This window comes from Chaetodon trifascialis, chromosome 21 (assembly GCF_039877785.1).
Source record: "Chaetodon trifascialis isolate fChaTrf1 chromosome 21, fChaTrf1.hap1, whole genome shotgun sequence".
Taxonomy (NCBI): Eukaryota; Metazoa; Chordata; class Actinopteri; order Chaetodontiformes; family Chaetodontidae; genus Chaetodon; species Chaetodon trifascialis.
The window spans coordinates 7,214,070-7,237,287 of record NC_092076.1 but is presented as its reverse complement, the minus strand read 5'-3'; the positions used below and the strand labels follow the sequence as shown (position 1 = coordinate 7,237,287).

Genomic DNA, 23,218 nt, shown 5'->3' with positions numbered 1-23,218 from the left:
AACTCGATATCCGGGAGGATTTCCATATGAACAGAACCCTCATTGATTCAGTTTCCAGAGGAATTGCAGCCTGGATCAGTTTACCTTGTTACCTTGTCACACTATGTTCTGGTCTGATCTCCATGTCCATTTCCGCTCAGTTTCCCCTCCCTCTTGCCACCACGCTGCCCAACAGAGCTCGCATTGTCCCTGTGGCCAGTCATCCATTCCTAATATCCAGTCTTTTACCGTGCTGGAGACGTGCTACATGCTTTCAAAGGGCAGAGTGAGCTGTTGATGGATGCCCTCCATCTCTCAAACCAAAGTCTGGAGAAACTTTGTGGCCTAACACTGACAGATGACTTTGAATATTACAGATTATTATTATCAGGTGAAAGCAATTCCTTTGGAAGCACCTTGTTCCAAAACTGTATAAATCACAATGAGAAGCATTAAATCACAAAATCCTTTTATTATGAGAGCAGATAGTACAAATACATGTAAACATTAAAACACAATTCCACAAAATCAGTTGGGACGCAGTGTAAGACATAAATAATCATCAACTTCATTGATTTTTGTAAATATATACTTATCTGAATTTGATGCAGCAACATGTTTAAAACAAGTTGGGACAGAAGCAACTAAAGACTGGGAAAGCTGTGGAGCGCTCCAAAAACACCTGTTTGGATCAGTCCACAGGTTAACAGGTTAATTGGTAACAGGTGAGAGTATCGTGACCACTTTGTGAACACATGACTGGATAAAGGATATTACTGCATGGACTCTTGCAAATGATTTTCTAGTTTTATTTATGTTTCACACAGCGTCCAAAGTCTTTTTTTTTTTTTTTTGAGGGTTTTACTATGACTAAAAAGAACAAAACACACCAATGAATAAAACAACCATGCTTAACAATCATGCTTCTTAAGTTGGCTTGATGCTGAAAGTGCTTGAAGTGTTTAAGAACAAACAAAATATGAACAAAACAGTGACCAAAATAGTCATATTAAGGTACAATGAAGCCACAGTAAAACCTGCATGCACCCACCACTTATCAGACATAAGAGTCATTTCCTGAATGTCCGTCTAATCCCAGATCATCTGATGCTGTCAGTTTGTCAAGTGTTGTGGAGAAAACAGTCCCTGAAGACCCTCTTTCAGTTTAAATATGCAACGACGATCAATTCATCAAAACACTTAGAAATTCAAGCAGCATTGACCAAGATCTGAAAACAACCAGTCTAAAAAATGTGCGTCTACAAATGCAAACAGCGCAGTGCTGTTTGTCCAAGCACCAATGATGTGACCCTCAGGTGAAACTGTCAAACAGACATTTGAAAAACGTGAGGAGCTTGAGTACAGTGTAATGATGTTTCAGGTAGAGAGATGCCATGCAAAGAGATACCATCAACACAGAGAGCTCCTTCTATTGCATTAGCTAAAGGCACTGATATCTTAATGGAAATAACTTCATTTTGGCCACTGCCAGGCACAGTAAATACAATTGCTAGCTGTTAGCGCAGCTGTGCAAGCCTGGTAACTGATGGAAAGTGACTCAGACACAGTTATGAATGGTGCTGGTGGCTGCGCCTGTGCTCTCTTGAATATGTTATCATCTCCTCTGTGCGGTGGAGCATATTAATAAAGCACCTTACAGTTACACCATCTAAACAGACCGTAAATCACCGCCCATTAAACCCCTACAGGCGGTAACATGCTTGGCCCTCGTTGTGCTGGAGGCCACCAGTCTTTAACCGCCACAATTAACACATTAAACACTTCATTTCTGAACTGACGCGACACAATCAGCTAACATAATGATTAATTAATGGCTAGTGTAAAGTGTGGGCCAGCCCTAGAAATTCAAAACAAGAGAAAGTTAATCAGGCTAATTGTCTGAAACCATCTTCATTTACATAATATCGCCGCTGAGGATTAGAGAATCAGGAAAATTGGCGAATGGATCTTTCCTTTTTTTTCTTTCTTCCTTTGCAACCCCGTTTCGAAAAAAGGTGGGACGATATATGTTACCTCATTGACTTCATTGATTTTTGTTGGGACAAGAGCTCCAAAAACACCTGTTCCGATCCACAGGTAAACGGGCTCATTGGTTACAGGTGATAGTATCATGATTGGGTATGAAAGTGGCATCCTGGAAAGGTTCAGCCAATCACAAGCGAGGATGGAGCGAGGTTTGTGAACACATGATGGGATGAAGGATATTACTACATGGGTGCTTTGTTTAAACAGCGTCCCAGCTTTTTTGGAATCGGGATTGTACAATTAACGCTCACTTAAAGACATTCAGTACTTCTGTTAGTACAACATAAAATACAACCCCTGCATAGAAAAAGACACTCAGTAAAAATATGATTACATTTGAGCTAAACTAAGAGGTTTTTTTTGCATCTGCACACTTGTAATTAAGAAGGCTTCCTCTGATGGCTATCGTCTTCACTGAGATATACACACACTATCACATGCTGAGTGTGATGCTGTGAATGGTGTTGGCTGGGATTTTGGTATCCGCTTCCTCCCCGCTGATCCTGAAGATCACAAAGGTGTTGGAGGGGATGGTGGTGGTGGCGTTGAGGGATTTACCCAGCCAGCCCTGAGATCCACGCTTGTACATTTTAACTGTGAGCTGCAGAGAAGAGCAAACAGAATACAGATAATTATGGCTATAAAGTGAGAGCATCTTCAATTGGCTACAAAAAAGAAAACAAAGTGCTGTTCCTGGACGTTGCTGGGGTCATGACCCTGACTGGGACCTCCTGACCTCTGACCACAGACAAGAACACACACGCATGACTTTCACGTTTGACCTCCATGTGCACAAGCTGTTGCTTAGTCTGTGGGCTGAAGAGGCAGGATGAACCTATTGATTCTGCCCTGTTGGAAGAAAAACTGGGTTTAATAATGGGTGATATAAACTTTTCTGTCAAACTTGGGGTCCTGGTTGACCCAGAAAGTGTAGTTTTGATGAGTAAATAACGACTAAATTTGGTTTGTTTAACAGCATTTAAATGACTATACTTAAATCTGCAGCTGGTGCTTCACACTGAAATTTGGTCCTTGAAATGAAGTAGAATCAGTAGTCATACATAATCTGTTGATGAACAAATTTTTGTCAGCTATACTTTTTGATAGTTCATTCCGGTGTGTGTAGTTTTAACTTGGCCAAATATACTGCATGCTAAAAAAAAAAATAAAAAAATCAGTTTTCCTTTTATTGGAAGATAATAGTGGCAGGAAGCTCCGCCTGAGGGACCAATTAGTCATCCACTGAAATAGCCTTCAAAAGCTAAAAAATAAATAAAATTTTCCTTAACCCCTGCAAAAATGTTGTGCAACTGTTTTGGAGTGGTGATCCGAACGGCAGCCTGAAACAGAATAAATATTAAATTAACCTTGTTTTCGCGGTGAGCTTTTTTAATTCCCCTCCACATCTTGAATGGAGTCATACCTCTCTTGATTTTATGTAGGTTGTAGGGCATAATACGCTTTAACACTACATCAAAACTGCCTGTTATGTTTGAGCCTGACAATGGAAGCCTTAACTAGATTTAGACATGCAGGTAATTGAACCACATCCATTTCAAAAAGAATGCCTCGCTGCATCTCTTGTTTGGCTGCATTTACAGGGGATAACAGAATATTACAGTGCCTTTTCACAGTTCCATTTTCTTTCACTTTAGCATTAGGCAATTTTTCAATTATTATTTTTTTTCCATGTTCTTTCATCCCCGGCTCTCCATAATGTCTGGGCCTTTTAGTTAATGGTAGCGACAGTCAGAGCCCAGTATATCGGCCCTTGTCCATTTTGCAGGTCATTGTGGAAGCCCAATAGGCCTTTTATTACGCCGACATCAAAAGGCAGATAAGCATTAGAGGTGGGGAAAATACCCTGCACTAGATATGTTCCCTCTTTCCTTTGTCTGCTATTGAAAGTGATCATTTTAATAGTGAAGAGGTTGGTGAGCTTTGGGGCTGATGGGAAGTGCGACACCCCTGACAGCCTACGAATATGAGCAAGTCGATAACGCAACGCGGGCGCACAGCACACCCTCAACACCTGCACACTCTTGCTGCTAACCTAATTATCTGCAACAAAGGCCGCCGCGCTTTCAGACACACATCTTTCCACCATTTACTTACTTATTACTGTGCATTAAAACAGACAGAGAGAGAGGAAAAAAATGGAACAATTGTGTCTTATATTGCAGCCTTGGCCGAATGCCACATGGCTTGTGTTACAATAGCATCAGACACTTCAGAACGAGTGAGTGTCTATTAATTTGGGATGCATGAAAAAGTAGCTTCATGACAGCTGGTGGCAGAGAGGCATATAAACCAACACAAAGACATCACAGAGGAATTATTCTAACAAATCATAGGCAAATGTAATAGTCGGCAATCAGCAATTAACTAATTCAATGCAACTAAAGTTGAGTAGTTCAATTTTTGTGTGGAGCAGACGCAATACTGGTGGTCAGGAGAGGAAAAAGTGTTCATTTCATATGGCATGAGGAGCACGAGATGCTAAACACACAAACACACACACACACAGCCTATGTATGATCTAAACAATCAGCACAGTTTGAAGGTGGATTGGCCAAGATTAGCGTCACCAGTTCAGTATCTGACCAAATGTGGAATATGTTCACTCTCTGCCTCCTGAGTTATGGTGTTCAATAATATGTTGTTGCAGAACATTATGATGTCACAGTGAAGCTGACCTTTGACCTTTTGGACATAAAATGTCAACACTTCATTTTATCTTCTGAGACATTTGGGTGAAATTCAATCATAATTACCAAACTCTAAGAATCTCCCAAATTGGGATCAATAAAGTCAAGTCTAAGTCTAAGTCTAATCAGTTCATGCTTGAACTTTAAAGAAATTCCCTCAAGGTGCTCCTGAAATATACCTGAGAACATAATGCCTCTAGCCACAGCTATCAAAGGCATGGAGGCCTAATAAAAGCAGCATTTACCAAGCAGATCAAAAGCACCACAACAAGCTTGATGAACTGCTACGCTGACCACGTTTTGCCCCACAGGAAGGAAGTACGCTGCCATCTTTGGCACAAACTCAAATCAGGGAGCTCTGTGAGGTCTAGACAACCTGCCTGCCAGGGGTTGTTGAGCACAGGTGGTGTGTCAGGTACAGGAACTGTCACCACATGTTACCCTCTCAGCCACTTGAGGCAAGTGTCTGAAGCTAAAGACGATACTGAATCTAAATTACAGCAGAAGAACAAAGAGCAAAGGAGGTGCTGACGTTAAAAAAACAATGTCATTCAAAGTGCGATCTGCATCCTGCACTTAAGATGAAGTGCAGCACAAGTGACAGGATGACCAGATCAATAGTTGCTATAAATAAGGTCTCACTTGTGCTTGCATTGTCCACAACTGAGAGAGTCATTACTTTTTCAGGCACAGAGAGGCCTGAATGTGGGTGTACAACACTTCACAGCGAGGACAGGACCCTCGGGGCGAAGGTTGGGTGTCACACAAAGGGCTGAGAGCTCAACTAACGGTGTCTCCCCCCGATCCGCCTCTCACTTTCTGTGCCGGGGCAGTCGTGTGAATGACATCACTCCTCACATTTCAATGAGACAACCTCCGTCTTCTTATTTACCGTCTGCTAAAAGTCATAAATCCTGCCTCTGGTTCACTGTTCACCTTTTACACTCTTAAACTCAAGACGACAACTCATCATCTCCTTACAAACAGCCCACAGCGATCGCACCGGCTTCCTTATCCTCTACCTGCAGGGATGTTTACGGCACAGATTCTCAGCCAATTGGCTGTAACGATCATTCAGAAATCCAAAACTAAAGAACCTGCATCATGCACTTTGCATTGTGACTACACACAGTAGATCGTCTATTTTTATTTTTAAGTATAGATGTGATTTGGGATTTAAGCTCTGACAGGTGAATAATGTGAGGATCTGTGTAATTGGGTAGGGACGTGTCACCACCTGCATGTATTGCCATTCACAAAGTTCAGATTCTTCCCCCGATAAAGTCAAAGAATCCCAGCGGGGTATCAGTCAGTGGGGGCTGTTACCTGGAGCCATGGGTGCAGTGTTTCAGGTGAACTCTGAGTGAGCGTAACGCCACACCAGCTTCAGACGACGGGCTCTTTGTTCCACGCCGTGTCTCACCAGACACAGAAGGGGAGGAACAGCGAGCAACACGCCTCCGACGCACCAAACATCTTTGTCGAGGAGCCAAACGCGATGGAATCGGACCAAAAGTGGTTCGCTGTCATTTTGGCTGGATTTAACAAGGCAATTAGGTAAACATGTGCGGTTTGGCTCGCTGCGTGAATAAATTAAGGACCTGCTGAGCAGAGGTGTAAATCCCTGGATTATCAGCACTTTGATGAAGTTAAATTCTTCAGACTGGGGATGCAATTCAAGACAGATTATGCTTTTCACATTCTTGAATAAGATGCAAAAAGTCAGGTTTCATTTTTTTCCACTAAATATTAGGATATGAAACCGAACACTGAAAACAGGGTTGTCAAACAGAAAAACTGCCCTTTAACAGACCATAAAATTCAATATCTTTTATAGGGAATATAAAGCGAAATCAGCCTTTTACCACCCACTGTGCCAAAGCGTGGGCACGAGCACTATGCAGTGCTTAAACAGCCTGCATATACCATGAAAAGTTACATAACTATGAACATGTAAAGTATGCACCAGTTAGATTCTCGTCTTTTCAGACAGTGTGGAACAAAGCGTCGTTACAGTAATCCAGGTACAACAGTGCAGATGGTACTTTGTTGCACTGGTACTGTGTTGTCGTTTTAAATGTTTGCTCATCTTAGCCTTAATGATTGCTGTGAAAGTAGCAGCAGTAGTTGTATTAGTATTGACATTAGCATCAATGCATCAATGCAAAGAGCGAATCTTTGCACAACTACCTACTGAAATAAATAATCTGGGGATTATTTTTTAATTCACTGATTATTTAGTGAATAAAACAAGGTGACATCTTCAAAAAGCTTGTTTTGACCAACCAGGAGTTCAGAACCAACAGGTATTAATCAAATTTACAGTGAAATTAGATGAAAAAAAGGAGGAAATCCTCATGTCTGACAATGCCAGGTGAATGTTTGGCGTTTTTCCTGGATAAAAGACTTTTTAATTATTTTTTTATTATTGTTGAATAATTTTCGGCGCAAGAGGAGAGCACATGAGTCCCCAGAATGGTATCAGTCCAACAGCATCATAAGAAAACATCAGAATTGAACTGTTGTGTGCTCCAGATGTGGAACCTCCATTAAGATGCCTAAACTCTGGATCGGTGACATTACCGTCTACGGCAATAACTACATTTATCTACAGCCTTGAACGCAAAAGACGGCTGGTTAAATTCTGAATAGCTACGTCTCTGCTTCCAACCAACCTGCCTCAGCTAACAGGAAGCCATTAGACTCATGGCAATAACCATTTACATCCATTCACCCAGCTCTGACTTTATTTCCATCCACGTAAGTGCATTTTCTGCGAGAGGTTCAAATATGAATCCCCCTCCTTTTTCTCCTCAATGGGTCTGGTTGTCTGGCTGACTTGAGAGGGCACAATCTATGACTGATTTAATTTGCTCTTTACAAACATCTCTAACAGCATTACCCCCAGAGCATACACTGACTGCCCCCATCTGACTCCATTAACTCCCAAATCAGGTTTAAAGACCATATTGATGCCGTCCGTTATTAAGGGTGATTATCAAAACAACAGACAATGGGCCAAAGTGTCTGTTAACTAGTTTACCCATAATTTCACATAACTGTAACAGATGGCAGGGCTGTCAATTACATACTGTATCTGCTGCGCACAGTGGCCGCACACTGTCTGGACATGCAGCATATTATCCCTCACATTAAAAGAGCGATAGTCTGCTCACAGGTGGTCAGAGGAAATGGACTGAGAGCACACAAAATAAACTATGATATTACAGTGAGAACTTGCCAATAACCAGCTGGTGTTTTTCAGCAGTCATTGAGGGTTTTGCTGAAAAAAAAAAGAAAGAAAGAAAGCCGCATTTAAAAAATTCTACTGTTGCCATTCAGTCCACTTCAGCACCTTTATTCTCCTCAATTAACGAGAATGGCTTTTGAAACTGTAATTAAGTGTCTCTGCTCCACTCGGCCTCTTCATTATTCATGAATCCCTATTGATCATATCTCACTACCTATACTGGGATCACCGTAATATCCTGAAGCCCAACAACAAATAGCTGAGCTCAATGAGATAAAATTAACATCTCGGCCGGTGACTGGAGAAAAGTTTCTGGTAGATACTAAATCCGGCATTTGATGCCAAATTGGATGACGTCAGAGGATCATTGGTAGGAAAAGTCTTGTATGAAGCCTTTATGGTCTTATTAAAAATGCCCTTTCAAAAGTCTGGGCAATAATTCAAAATGATCATTTATTGAGTTTCAGTGGAGCCGTATTGCTATATGATCATATCATTACGGCTGCAACTAACAGTTATTTTCATTACTGATTAATCTGCCCATTGTTTTCTTTATTAATCATTTTCTCTATAAAAATGTCAAAAAACAGTGAAAAGAGTTGATCACTGTTTCCCAGAGCCCAAAGAGATGTTGTGAAGATGAAACTAACGGTAGAAAACTTAAAAACAATGCAGTGACATACAAAGAAAAGCATCTAATCCTCATGTTAGACAAGCTGTACATGAGGACATTTGACATTTTTGCTTGGAAAATGAAGGAAAAGGTGATAAATCGCATATGAAAACAGCTGCAGAATCACTTTCTGTCGATCAAGCAATCACCAGAATGTCTCAGCTCCTAAAAAAACCTAAAAAAAAACCCTGACAAAATCAGATATGAATGGGGTTTTTTTTTGCACATTTGATCAGTTTTATCTAATGTAAAGCATCACAACTGACCACAATTCAGCTGTGATATCTTGACATACACATATTCACCTTAACTAGCTGCTTATTAGCATGCGAATTAGAAGCATACTGGCTCTTTGTTAGTCATTATAAAGCACTTATTAATGCCTTACACTGGGTTATTACAGGTCATGGTTCAGTTATTAACATTATAATTCATGTATAACAACTTTCTTACTATCTAGAAGCAGTAATTAGGAGGTTATTGAGTAAAACCTCTTGATGAATGAACGCATATCCAAGTAGTCTAGCAGTTGTGGAATGTTGTCATGCAGAAGAAAGCGTTAATAAGTGCTTTATAATGACTAATAAAGAGCCAATATGAGGCTAATATGCATGCTAATAAGAAACAGGTTAATGCTGGAAACATGTACCTGGATATGAAGTGCTACCAAACACTCAGTACACAATATAAGAGTATAAACATAGAATATTTATGGGCATCACAGAGAGCATTGTATACTGTGCATCTCGCACAAACCACAGCTTCATTCCACATTCAAGGAAATTATTTTGTAATGAATATTAATGGATTGGAGCTTTATTTTAAACATGTATTCAAATTTACTGAAACTCAATCTCCACCTGTGTTAAGTAGGAATGTGTAAAACATGAACTGTACCGGGTGATGTTTAACTAAATTAACAAAAGAGCGCTTGAAGAGCCCTTTAAAATGACTGGTATTGCATGCTGGGTGATGAATTTGGAGGAAACACATTGAGTCATCTTCAAATTGACAGATGCAGAATCTCTCCACGGGACTCTTCACAGTGGCTTAGTGCTCGAGTGAAAAAATAGATTTTACCAAGTTTAATCACACGCCATTACAAGGCGGCTTTTATCATTGCCTTCCACCGTGTAAGTGCTGGTGTCTTCACTAGTTCATTACAGACACTTGTGATTCTGCAGCACTCTTCTCATGTGTAATTGCATGGTTAGCTTTCCTCTGCAGCTTCCTACACACACTCTGGTGCAAATTATTTCCAATTCCAGTTTCCTTTCGAGAGCGACGCTGCAATTACAGAAATCTGAACATCCTGGTAATTTCCCCACAATTTTCATTTTTGTTGAAAAATGCTGTGCAACTAATAGATCTTTCTATGTGGGAAATTCCTCAGAAAACTTCACTTTGAAACTTTTCTCCGGTACAGAAACCAACCAGACAACAAGTTTAGTTGAGTTCTTGATGAAGCTGATGAACAGTGAACCCTGCAGGGCGATAAATTCTGTTCTTGCTTCACGTCTGGTAACCGAAAATACACGCCTGTGCTGGTTTACGTGGTCCACAAACATCCTTTTCAAGTACACAGGCTTTCAGAAAAATTACTGCCATGCTCATATAGATTTTTAAGCAAACTAAATTTTATACAGCGCACATAAGATCCTTCCTTATTCGTTATAAATGATTTCCAATGCATAGTGCTGCATATATTTTCTTTAAATGGCTGAATGCTGTTTTTCTCTACATAAAAAGAGACCAAGAAGCCACTCTGGCTGCCAATATCATCTATTTAGGCAGCAGAATTTGCAGGCTTTGTAAATGGCCAGCTCCTGGCCTTTTGTGTGCCTCCATTCATTATCACCACAAAGCAGTTGATGTCTCCCCTCTCCGTCTTTTCTGTGCTGAGCACCAGGCGCACCAGCCTGTCCATTACAGGCCTGTGACGCGTGCAGCCTGGGAGATGGCCAAACAGAGAGGAATGTCAGCGTGGAGTTAAATTAACAAGCTGCATCTGTGTGGAATCTGCAGCCAGTCAGAGAGACAAGATGTATCTCCGGTAACCGATGTCTGATAATTTGTTAGCCAAGATGTTGTCAGTGGATTTGCAGCTTTCGCCCGGTGGCTTTGCTTCTATTAATCAGCTGACAGGCTGCTGTAGTCAAGTTACGGTCGAAAGAACTCGATTGTTGTTTCTCAGCTATGCAATTAGTAGACACTCTATATGCTGAACATGAGTAAGGAGAGTTTTTTCAAACACGGCGGCTCCATTTCTGCTCCTGCTGAATAAACCTCATTAAATAAACTGGTACAAAAACCTCATGAAACAGCCAAGTTTCAGAATGGGAGATGACAAGAAGATGAACAACATAAGTAACCTGCACTTGAAATAATGACATGAATAGATCTTTAGCTCTTTCTCAGTCTCCCTAACACACACGCACGCACACACACACACACACACACACCCACACCGTAATTACCCCTCAATCCATACAAATTGAATGAAGCCAGAACCGTGGTCTAAGAATATAGACCATAATTAATAAATTACAGCCACTCTACTCAATCATTCTCCACTTTGGGGACATGCAGACATCCCATTCTCGGCAGAGTAATCGACTGAGCCCACAGAAAACACACCTAGAGCCTCCACGGTGGCTTTGTGGATGCATCTGGTGCCACTTCTTACAACCTAACAGATGCCTGAGTGAAACTGCGGGTCATATCGCAGATCTTCTACCCTGTGTGTTTACAAGTAACAAATCAAAAGCATGCATTATTTCTGGGCTCTGAAAATACGCCTGGGGGAGCTATCATGTTTCTTTGCCACCCCCCGAGCTTCCCCTCGCAGCTGCTGCACACGAGCAAAGATCTTTAAAAAAAAAAAAAAAGAGAGTGGATGACAGTCAAGTCCAAAGGAGCAAAATCTTACTTAAGTTTACTCCACAAATCCAATTGCAAAATATCTTTTTCCTGGTGGTTACTGCAGCTGAATACCTGGAATCTGATAATGGAAACAAACATATAAGCCTGTCTATTGTTTTTGAACCTCAGCAGAGTATTTAGCATACAGTCTCCATGTCGCGTTTCTTTGTGAATTATGGGCCTCCATTTACAAATATTTCTTTGAAAATAATATATTTTGTTGTCGCCGTGTGTGTCCCCTTGGGCTAGAAAAGGGCCCACTGGAGACTGTCTAATGATTGTTGGGTCATGTATCAAATACACAGCAGCTGGAGGCAAGAGGGGAGAGCACATACAGTCTGGTTGTTTGGGGGGTGGGCGAACTAAAGCCTGAGTGGAGTCTGTAAGGAAAGCCAGCAGTGTTTGGGTGCTGTGTCCGGGTGTGAAATCTGTAATGGATGCTGACCAGGGGTGGCACTCGCTGGACCTTAAGAGCTGTGATATTTGTCTGTCTAACATCTACTTAATTTAAGGTAAAAACAGCATCCAAAACATCACTTTGTATAAATATCACTCTGACTGCTGCAACCTTTATTTTCATTGCCACAGTGATAGTTAAGATTTCCTTTCATGCCACCTGGAGTGACAGCACGATACCAATTAGCTAAATCCATTCATTACCTTGGAATAAAATAAACAATAATAATCGAAAACATCGACCGATGTGAGAATAATAAGCTCAAATGAGGCTTTTCAGACCGTGCAGTGCCTTGATTCAGTAAAGTGAGCTAATGAGTGCCTTGCAGGCAGACAGAATGCCTGACCTCAATGAAAAAACTGAAGAGTTAAGACAGTAATTAACACGAGGAGTGTTCATGGAAATGATCTTAGAGAGCTCACCGGAGTGACGGTAGGCAAACAGGTCTTGAAAAAAAGCCTTGATCTGCTTTTTCTCGACTGGGAAATAGAGATTCTTTTGGGAAATGAGTCTAATTGCTTTACTTCTAAATAAATAAAACCTGTAGTTAGTTTGATTTGGCTTGGTAATTATAGATTATCTTTCTGTGATGTGGTGGAAAAACTGTAAAACCTGACAGCTGACTGCCAAAATGGTATTCTAATCACTTAATCTCATGTGGATATAGTAATATTCTGATGTTTCTTAATTAAAAATCTCCCTAATTGTTTTCAAATAACTCTAAAATTGCTGTCACGCTCTGCACTCTTCAACCTAAATCAAACCTGTGTTTTTCCAGTTCCCAGAAGAGGAGACTGAAGGAGGAGATTGAAAACTGAGTCATGACGCACTACTGCCACCTGCTGGTCTTCTGGTTCACTCCACCCTCATTTCCTGACAGCAGCTCCGGTCCTGGTGGCTCATCAGAGCCGGTGCAGCGGACTGACCTGAGGAACGTGTCCCAGCAGGGCCCACAGCGAATCAGCTGACAGGGTTTTGACTCTGGTGAACTCCAGCGTGTCTGTCTCCTGTCGGTTGAGAGCGATGTACTGGCAGCCCCGGTAGTCTCCTTTCAGCTGCTCGCCACAGTGCAGCCGCACCAGATCCCACGTTCCCACCCTCCTCAGGACCTCCCGCACTGACTCCATCTGCCTGTACGACAGATGACCTGCAGGACAAAACAACAAGTTAACATGGCAGCATTCCTGTCATGAGCCTGTTTGATTTAACGTTGTGTATTGGAAAAGGCCACACAGTCGAGTCCAAAAAGTTAGTATATTAAAACAAGTGAAAAAATCTTCAAGGACAGTGAGATTCTGATTATTGTGAGGATTTTTTGAGCATTTTATGCCGTTTTTTAGAGGGGGACAGAGAAGGGATGACATGCAACACCAAGGACATTTCCACTGATGGTCACCATCTTGCTTCCAAAAGTTATCTGCAAGACAACTGCACTGCACTGCGCTAGAATCAGGAAACACAACACTTTGAAACACCTGGATTAGCTGAAAAAAGGCTGAATTAACACAAATCAAGTGACACTTTTCTATATTATTAGTGCAGCAGTCTGTCTCCTCTTGTCTGTTTCTGAAACAAGCTGAAACTGCATTAGCACATGACACTAGCACATGTTTTAGGACTCACTCATGGACAAAAAAACAGGCTAACATGGAGATTTTTCCACCATATCAGAGCATCAGCTGCATCCCTCTGGTACTGATGCATAGATTCTGAAGACTCACTCACCAGAGAGCCAGGAGGGAGTCAGTGCATCTGATATCCAGGCCATGTAGCCCTCCCTGAAAGACCCGAGGAAGTCGTTTATCTGGCTGTGGGAGACCAGCTCCCTCCTCTTCCTCAGCTCCTCATCCAGCTCGCAGTCTGGAGAGAGGAAGATAACCCTGGGGAAGAAGAGGCTTTGGCGCACAGACACTCCACTCCTCTTCAAGTGGCCACATAAGTTAGCCGTCTTGGTCTAGAGGGGAAGAATGTGGTGATGCGAGTGATGATTATTTTCATTACTGATTCATCTCTCAATTAGTTTGGGATTAATCGTTAAGTCTGTAAAATGCCTGGAAACATGAAAACAGCCTTCACTATGCTTTTTTTAGTCCTTTTATAGTCCTGTACAGACAGTAGTGCTGAGTGTCTCGTCAGATTTGTTGTGTTCTGCAGAGGATTTTTTAGCCGGCGTCACATTTGAGAAGTTTTGATTTTTGCTCATTTAAAACCGGTTTGGCAGAAAAAACATGTTTGTATTCATTGAAAGCAAAAAAAGTGCTGTTTGACTGAGCTTGTTCTCTCTAACCAACCATCAGATACTCAGATTACAATAATATAACAAAGAGAGGAGCAGCAAATGATTAATCAACTGTTTTTCTGTTGGTCGACTCATCAACTGACAAATCATTTCAGTTTTAATTTGACACAAACACTCATACACGATGCTCGAGTATCCAATTTCTAAAAAGGACCAATTAGAAATTATACAACTCTTAATTGGCACAGCCGGTCGAGCTCTATCTGCTTTGTGTAAATTAATGAAGTTAATATGTCCAATTCAAGCAGAACTGTTAAATAATGCCGTGTGTGTTTGCCATCAGACTCTGGTCCAAACTGAGCATCTATAGAGATGGAAATGAATGACTCCTGCAGACCCCGGCACATAAGGTGACAGCTGTGTTTAGGCACCTGCCTGCTTTCACCCCCCCACCCGTGAACACAATGATGGCCTTTCAAATGAAGAGCGACCACTCGGGAAGTTTAGGAAGCCCTGCTGTAGTGTTTGAAATTTCCATTTAAATTGTTATGGTGACTCAGAATCTCTTAACCCGACTGGAGCTTGGATGAAAACAATGTGCTGGACAATTGATTGGACCTTGGACACAAGTGTGCCAGACAGTTTGACATTTAGGTTTCCATGATGGCTCTTCAACATTTCAGCTAAATGTGTATCTTGTTTTTACCATGATAGCTTTGAGGGGATCTTCAAGCTGCTCAATGCAGGTATTGGTAAAGTTTTGGTCCTCTTCTTTCACCTGCACATGCCAGTTTTGGTTGCGAGCCGACACCACTCCTCTCCAGGGTTTCACATCTATGCAGAAGATCCCCTGGCCTTGGGAAAAAGAAAGAAAGCGTGATTCAAAGTGGCGATTTGAAGTCATACCACAAATACTGCAGCTACTTCCTCTGGGCCTCAGGGCCTCAAATAACTGGATGGGAATTAGCACAACAAATACTCAAGACACAAAGAAACACAGTATCTAATGTGCTTTTGCATCACTTTCAAACATCAGCAATGTGAATGTGAAAACGTTTTGTCACAGTAGGAAAAACACGAGTGAAAATGACAACATTAATGATGGCTGAATTCCATTTAGCTGCTTCAGTTGGGGCATCCTGGTGTTGTGGTTGCTGGCTCACTGCATAAAGTGTTGTTAAGTGGTAACACCTGTTCCTATTATGACAAGACACTACAGGCCTGTTAGAATGTGCCACTGCTTACCAACATGTAACACAGCCTGAAAGACCTGGAAAACAAACATTTAAAGGGCCAGTGTGGAGGCTCCAATAACATGATGTCAGTATTATATTGACTGACTGCCCAGCTCTATCACGACATGCCATTTTGTCCTTGATACCAACCTGTGAGGATAACAATGTTGATGTCATCTTTGGTGGTCTGAAACTGGTCAGGGACACGCAGATTGCAGTAAAGATCTTCCTTTCTGAGCCCGGTGAGTTTCCTACAGTGAAAATATATAGAAAATATTAGCTCAGATTTTGTATGAAAGGACTCTTCATGCATAAAAATAAATGTTAAAGCTGCATTAATGCATGTTACTTTGGCCGCTTGGGGACAGCGGAATAAGCTGCAAACACAACATTGACATATTATTGTCTAATAAAGTTATGGTGAACATGCTGACTAACAGTTGGCGACGTACGAGTCCAGCAGACACAAAGCAACTTCAGCAACTAATTGGAGTTTAGCTTCTGTCTAATATTCTCAATCTGTTTTAGCCTCCACCAACTCCTGAGGGAAACATCTGGCTCCTGAGCTGCTGAATGCTCTACTGTGTCCTCCAGATACTTGCTAAGCTTGTCTGTCTGCCGTTTATTGCTGGGCAGGATGTGTACTGCAGATTTATTAGAGCTTTTTATAGTGAAAACACATTCCTGCTGCAGCTGGAAACAAGCTTGGCAACAGCCACGTTGGGTGGTATTATTCTAAAATCTCAAATGTTGGTGCAACTTTAAGTTTCCACAGTGCTTACCTGACATGCTGTATGAAGTCAGGCAGTGCTGGTGTCTGCCCTGAGCTCTGGCCTTGGGCACTTTCCGAAGCTTTGGAGCTGAAGTGAAACTGGGTGAACAGGCTTCCAAGCTGAGGCATTCTAGTCTTCATCTGACAAAACACAAAAACAGACAGCCAGTTTGTTTACGAGACAAATATACAGGAAATATAATGCAACTGAAGGCAATAATTTGTCTAAATACTATGTTTGGCTTACAGCCTGCTGTCAAAATGACACAAACATGCTGTTCAGACTATATGAAACATCGTGTTCGAGCCAAATCCAACATGTCTGTGTGGTAGTTAAGCTTCCTCTGAATCAAAGTTGTAGCCGAACAACTCCAACTAAAAAACACCATTTCCATTCCTCTTCTCTTGTTGCTGTCCCGTAAAAGCATCCTGAAAGCTAACTGCTACATTCAGGCTTTACGGCGTTGTTGACGCCACTTGAACCTGAACTTCAGGAGCCTGTGGAGAGAACAAAGAGCAAAGGCAGCGCTGCACGCGCGACGCGCACGAGCTCGAAAACAAAACAGTACGTACTGATGAGGTCTCGCGCCGGTTAAAGAGCCTTTCAAGAGGAAAAATGAGGGAATTCAGCTCGACATTTTCCCGGCGTTAACGTCGGTCTACGGGTCTCTTCAAACGCTGAGCAATGTAACTCTATCCAGGAAAGCTGTTTCACAATTTCAGCGCCCCCTCCTCCTCCTTTCCAGCAGCCCTCCCAACGTTCCTAGAAGAAGTAAACAGCGGACCACGTGCACCACCTGCAGCATCATATTTCGCCCATGGAGACATGACGTCAGGATACGTCACTCAGTCCTGCAGTGTTTACATGATGCACTTTGGCAAAAGTTGTCATCAGTCTTAAGACAGCGAAATTATGCAATTAATCTCCCCTCACACAGAAAGAAATAAAGAAAGATTAAATCACTACTTTGACTTGTGAAGCTTTACTAATAAACATATAAGGAATTATTTCTACAGCTAAAGGAAAATTAGTCCATGAGGGAAATTTGTATGGGACTCTCTGACATTCATTTCCCCCATATTAAGTTATTATACCCAACAAACCGAAAGAACAACATCACAAAATTGTGCAGAATGTAGGCTAGTTACCATCTGTGCTAACAACCAAGAGGAATTCATTGTGATCCAAGCAAATATCAGCAAAAATAGCCATGATGTTCAGATTCAGACTTAAATTATCCAAAACTTTGGGGCTGTGCAGCCAGTGTTGTTTGTGCTGCAATGGTGCAAGATTAGCCTAATGCCTTGTTATGGTAAAATCACATATTTTCTTGCGTTTGTTGAGAACGGGACTCAAAAAAGCTGGAAACGATTACATCTCATCTAATTTTTTGTTATTCATTTGATTGATTATCTTGATTTCACTAAAAAAATACTGCAGTATGATACTGGACGACTATCGTCTTTCTATATCTGGTCAATATGTTCCTCCTTGGATTGGAGAAGTGATAGTATAATATTTTTCAGTCTGGTCTTAAAAGAGAAATACAGAATAATTCAGAGAACTATATAGCTGGTTTAGCATTGAGTTATAGATATACTGTATGTATAATCCAATTCATTCTATCATATATGATTAATTTATGATAAATCTGCACAAGATGAAGGTGAATTGAGGAATAAAAGTATTATTCATAATTACAAGTGACCCCTGAGAGTACAGAGCAGACTTTATTATTTATTATTATGAGAGGTTTATCCAAGAGTTGGCTGAAAATAACAGGATTTTACATTTCACAGCATATGGGAGGACGCTGATGAAATATATAGTGTAGATAGTCTACGAAGAATTTGCTGGCACATCCAGCAAGATTCTCACATCCTGCATGAGCCTACAGAGAGGATATTACAAAAGTGATGAAGAATATTTAATTCAGCAGTAAATACACAGTGAATATCTCAATGTGGTGATAAACAATATCCGGATAGCACCAAATACTATGAAAGAACTTAATATAAAGAACAGATAGCCAAATCAGCTCATATGGGCTCAATGGAAGCCAATAAACAGAGGCACTCTGCCTCTCCTGACCTTCACTTCTGGTTGAGATCGGGGCGATAAAGCAGGCGCAACCTCAATAAACCCATACAATGGAGTAAAATAAATAGATATTAAATTAAAGCAGAGGCAATACTGGCTGAACTGCCGCAGGAATTCGAGAACAAAAGCTTCTTTGTGGAGTTTAATATTGTCTACAATCACCGCCTCATGATACATTTCCAATCATTTCCATCTCTTGCCTTGACGTATCAACACATATAATCATCTTGTATTGGAACTTGCAAATGACTTGTGTGTGTGAGCAGCCGCGTTTATATATTAAATGCGCCTCATGCTCCTAGTTTGGCCTTTTCGGTCGGAGTTAATATCAAATTCATAATCTGTCTCATCTCCTACTGTCCACCGAGGGGGTGGAGTTTGCGGTGTCAAACATTGTCATGAGCGCACGTTTGTCGTGCACAAACTTTACCCCGACTATAGTTTATGTCCTTTTAAGCATCAGGCTCAGCAAATATTCCAAAGAAGCATTGCAGAGGAATTAACTGCTTATTTTGCCGTCATTATGCATGCTGCTGCTGAGAGACTCGTGTTGTTGTCTTCAGCCCTTTGTCACAGAGTGAAATACAGGCCCTCTTCAGGTCCACAGCCGGACTCAAGTGGTTCCTGAAGTCTTGCTACCTTTGTCAGTGTTAATGTCATTTTCACCTAATGCACCTGAAGAGCTCTACTGTGTGTGTGAGGAGTTGCTGAGCGCTATCAGGTCCCCTCTAAAGTGCAGTTAGGCCTCAGAGTTCATTACGGGGGGCTTAGCTATTATTGTATAGAGGGCTATGTGACCTTAGCAGAAAGAAATGAGCATAATCTGGAGAACGATAGTGGTATGGATTTCATTTATTTGTCAGAACTGGACTGCACAAGCAGATGATACTCAGTTTCTAGTACTGTACAAAAAAAGATATTTTTTTCTCGATATTTCCATTTTCAATCTTTCAAATCAAATATCTCATTTGCAGAAGTAATGACCGCATGAATATCTGCTCACTAATTTTTGCTCATTTCCTTTGAATTATTAATATGAGAGATTCTCCATATGCTCTCTGAGTATTCCTGTCCATTCATTTCAGAGAGAATTAGCATTTTACAGTGAAGAGTATAAAGAGCTTAACTGCCCCAATCAAACCAGGTGATTTAAATCCTGTCTAATCAAGATGTTTAATAGGGGTTGCAGCTGGATGACCTGAAGTAAATGGTCTGGAAATGTTCCGGGGTCTCAATCACCTGTATAATTAGGACCATTTCGGTTGAAAAGGCCTGGGTGCTGAAAAGAGGTTCCAAAATAAGATTTACAAATGAGGTGAAATGACCCTTTTAGGGGGTATTTTCTTGCTAAATTGTTGAATGCAATGTGACTAACAAAACAGACACCTAACAATCCCAGTGATATAATAAACCCAGTTAAACCCAAACTCAAAAACGAAGCCTGAAAGTGTGAAAAACAGTTCTGGTATCGACCCTGGAGAGGCTTCTTTGTGACTGGCCTGCCTCAGTAATTAGTTATGCCATATGAAGAGGTAATTTGTATGCTAAAGTTTAATTGTTCAATTATCACTGGATGTGAGTGGAGGCCTTGATGCCATTTCATCAGGTTTGAAAATAGTGTTGAACCCCTCGTGCCACATATTCTAATAGTTGGCAATTACAGAGAGAGCCCTCTAACTAAGTTGATTGATGCAGGCTGGCCCCGCTGAAAGGCCTTTGCTACCTGCCTGGTGCAGTCGTTGGCAGTGAAGAGTTGCTCCATTCAGCCTGCAGAGCTCAACCAGCTGGGCTCTCACTGTGGAAAAGGACCTCAACTAGCTGCTGACAGACAGCATAAACACCAACTACTGAGTACTGAGGAGGACAACATGTTAAGACAACATTATTACAGAGTAAACAAGATAAACTGAGCATTCATTGTTAGGAAGTGCCTGTAAAGACTCTTTTGTTTGCTCGTGCCAGCTAACAGAAGGAGATTCACGTGATGACCATCAGCTTTTATCGGGCTGTCCTCAACTTTGCTGTATCCATTGCCTCCATTGGTTGGGTTGGTAAACTTTAGGCGAAAGACATTTTTGGCTTATTTATGAATATCATGGTAATCTAATTAGAGGCAGAGTACAGTGGGTCGTCCCTTCACAGCGTTTGTAAATTCACAACTCCCTCAGATATAAAAGACTCACTCTAAGGTAATGAAAGCATTAAATTATACACTAATGAAAACATATTTATGAATGTTATATTTCATTTCTGCCATTAGATCCCCATGAATCCTACACTCTGGTCCTTTGAGCACAGTAAATGAACCAAGTGTGATAAAGCAACACAAATGATAACGAAATTATAATACTGCCAAAGCGAGACACTGTTTGCCTTCTGGGTATTCTGCGGGACACTAAATTGCATTTAATCAATATGTTACATGTAATAGACTCTATGGGAAGTGAGTAAATAAGAAGTAAAAACGTGTCTTGGTCCATGATCCTCATCTTCTGGGAGTTCGAGGGGTATATAATACAGACATTTATCATGCAATTACAGCCGATCATGGTCTATTTCATGCTTTTCAGGGGCCCAGATGGGAATCCAGGAGACAAAAAGGGGCCCCTTCACTCTCACACAGCAGCTTTTCAGGATTCTCATTAACGCTCTAAATTGAAGCATATGTGTCTGATTTGTAATTAGCTCCTATAGAACAAGAGGTGACATGATGTCTTCGATAGAGAAAAGGTGTTTTCTACGAAAGGCCAACAGCAATAACAACACAGATATGGACAGAACCAGAAATATGTTTGTTTACGTTGCTCTTAGACAATTTTCTCTTCGTTTCAACTGAGAGGAGATGAATCATAACTAATAAATAAAAGAGAGTCACAGTCAGGCCAAGCCCAAACTTCTGTCAACTCAGGACAAACAAACAAACAGAGGTTGAAGAACTTTTGCTGATTATTCTATTTATGTGGATTTTGGATAAAGGACTTTTACTTGTAATGCTGTATTTCTATATGGTTGTACTGGTTCTTTTATTTAAGGAGAAACTCTAAAGCCTTCCTCCACCTCTGGCCACTTGTATCCCACATCCATCTATCATACAGATCCACATTTCTACACATCTTCTTTCTTATTAAAAAGCTGGTTTTGTAGATTTTTGCAGCCTTGGCAAAGATAAATGTGCTTTCTAGTTAACCAACTGCTTCTGGGGCTGAGAGGTGATGAAATACTAGGAACATACTTCTTCACTTGAACAACATGTGGCAGCGACAGACACAGCCCCTTTGATGAGTGATTTGTAAAACCTGAGATATAACAACGGGTATTTTCAGCTCTTCCCAAACAGAAAATGCCCCTTTCATGTTCCTCCAACTTGGTACTCACAAACTGAAACAAGGGTGCAATTGTGGTTGTCACCAAACAATGACATTTTTTCTTTCTTTCACTCTCTAAATTCCCCATATCATCTCTACACAGATGAGCAATTTGTCTGTCATGAGGTCTGGGGCATCGGCCCACTCCAGACCTATTTCACTGACAACACCGTTATTAGCCGTAAGCCGAGCCAGCGGCAAATGAATCTGCCTACTGTTCAGGAGGCCAGGGCTCTTTTCAGCGATTAATTTGATAAATATATTAATTATGAATCTGGATGACAGTACAATCAGATTGTCAGGCTTCCAGGCTTGGCCTTTGTGATAAGTCGGCTTTGAGATTGGGTCTCCTCGGGTTTCAGGAGCTGTCATCCCCGGGGCTCAGCCTCTTATCAGCGCCTGACCCATTCACTCGGTAATTTCCTGTGTGTTGTAATTAAATGGAGGCTTTCTGATTGCAAGTGACTCTCTTTAAGAGGTGCTTCTTGGGTTTCAGGTGAAAGGCATGTTCAATGGACTGGCTGTCTCCCCTGCCCTCTGCAGGGCTCAGCGGGCACCAGCAGTATGTGCATATATCTTGTTTATGCTGAAGAAGAAGCTGAACAAATCCTGTTTAAATCTGGGAATATTCAAAATGCACAAATGAGTCACACATAAGTTTGTCTCATCATCAGATGACTTGGAGAAAGACAAAAAATAATAACTAATCACTGCAAATCTCGTTTTTTTTTTCTTCTTGTTGCCCCTCAGGTTAACTCATATCACTCCGACCATATTAAGCACAAATCCAGCCACCAATCAGTTCTAAAACCTTGAAGCTTTACCTGAATGATGGTCTTTTCATTGGTGCACTGGGACCTTGTGGCTGCTGCTTAGATGTGTAAGAAACCCTCTGCTGGCTGCTGACAGTTGATTATGGACATTTACTGTAGTTGCTGACTCTGCCGTCCATCTTCACTTCGATACTGTTACAGAACTGGCAGAGGGACATCCTGAGCCTGGCAGGGGGCCTACAGCACCAGTCCTCTGTCATTACCGTCTGACAAATGGCTACGAGGCAGTGGAAGTGTTAAAAAAAGTAGAGTAAAAATAATGTTAGAGGAACCAAGTTCAGAAAAGTCAGTTTCAGTGGTACACTTGTAGCTTTGTTATTTTAACTGCTTGTACGAAATAAAACATGTAAATCATAAGAGATGAAAGAGCCAACAGAGGGACAAAGCATGGATCAATGAATTGTTCATCACTGCATCACAGCCTGCAGGAAACAGCAACATCAATCAATGATTTTGTCCCATAAAGAGCGATGATGGAGGAATAACTCTGATTTCACCAGAGCTAAGGTTTGACTTCATCTGTATGAACAAAGAATTGATTATTTCCTGCCAAGTCTACTTTTTTTTTTTTTTGAGAAATTCGGTTTGTATCTCACCTTTGGTTAATAAAATGATAAAATAATAATAATAAAAACAAG

At 41.2% G+C, this 23,218-nt stretch overlaps 1 protein-coding gene across 3 annotated transcripts; it reads right to left on the bottom strand.

Annotated features, from left to right (window-relative positions):
* Positions 1-433: 433 nt before the first annotated feature.
* Positions 434-17,109, bottom strand: LOC139349791 (uncharacterized). Of its 3 annotated transcripts, none has more exons than XM_070990780.1 (7): positions 16,855-17,109; positions 16,292-16,422; positions 15,660-15,760; positions 14,981-15,129; positions 13,761-13,989; positions 12,962-13,182; positions 434-2,626 (listed from the first exon to the last, which is right to left on the bottom strand). In XM_070990780.1, exons 2-7 carry the CDS (start codon positions 16,420-16,422, stop codon positions 2,459-2,461), a joined length of 999 nt encoding a protein of 332 aa, XP_070846881.1. In that variant the 5' UTR covers positions 16,855-17,109; the 3' UTR covers positions 434-2,458. The 3 variants fall into 3 exon arrangements, with proteins under 3 accessions (XP_070846881.1, XP_070846882.1, XP_070846883.1); XM_070990781.1 differs by having other exon boundaries at positions 16,292-16,416; positions 16,855-16,967; XM_070990782.1 differs by lacking the exon at positions 16,855-17,109 and adding an exon at positions 16,529-16,577 and having other exon boundaries at positions 16,292-16,416.
* Between the last annotated feature and the right edge of the window lie 6,109 nt (positions 17,110-23,218).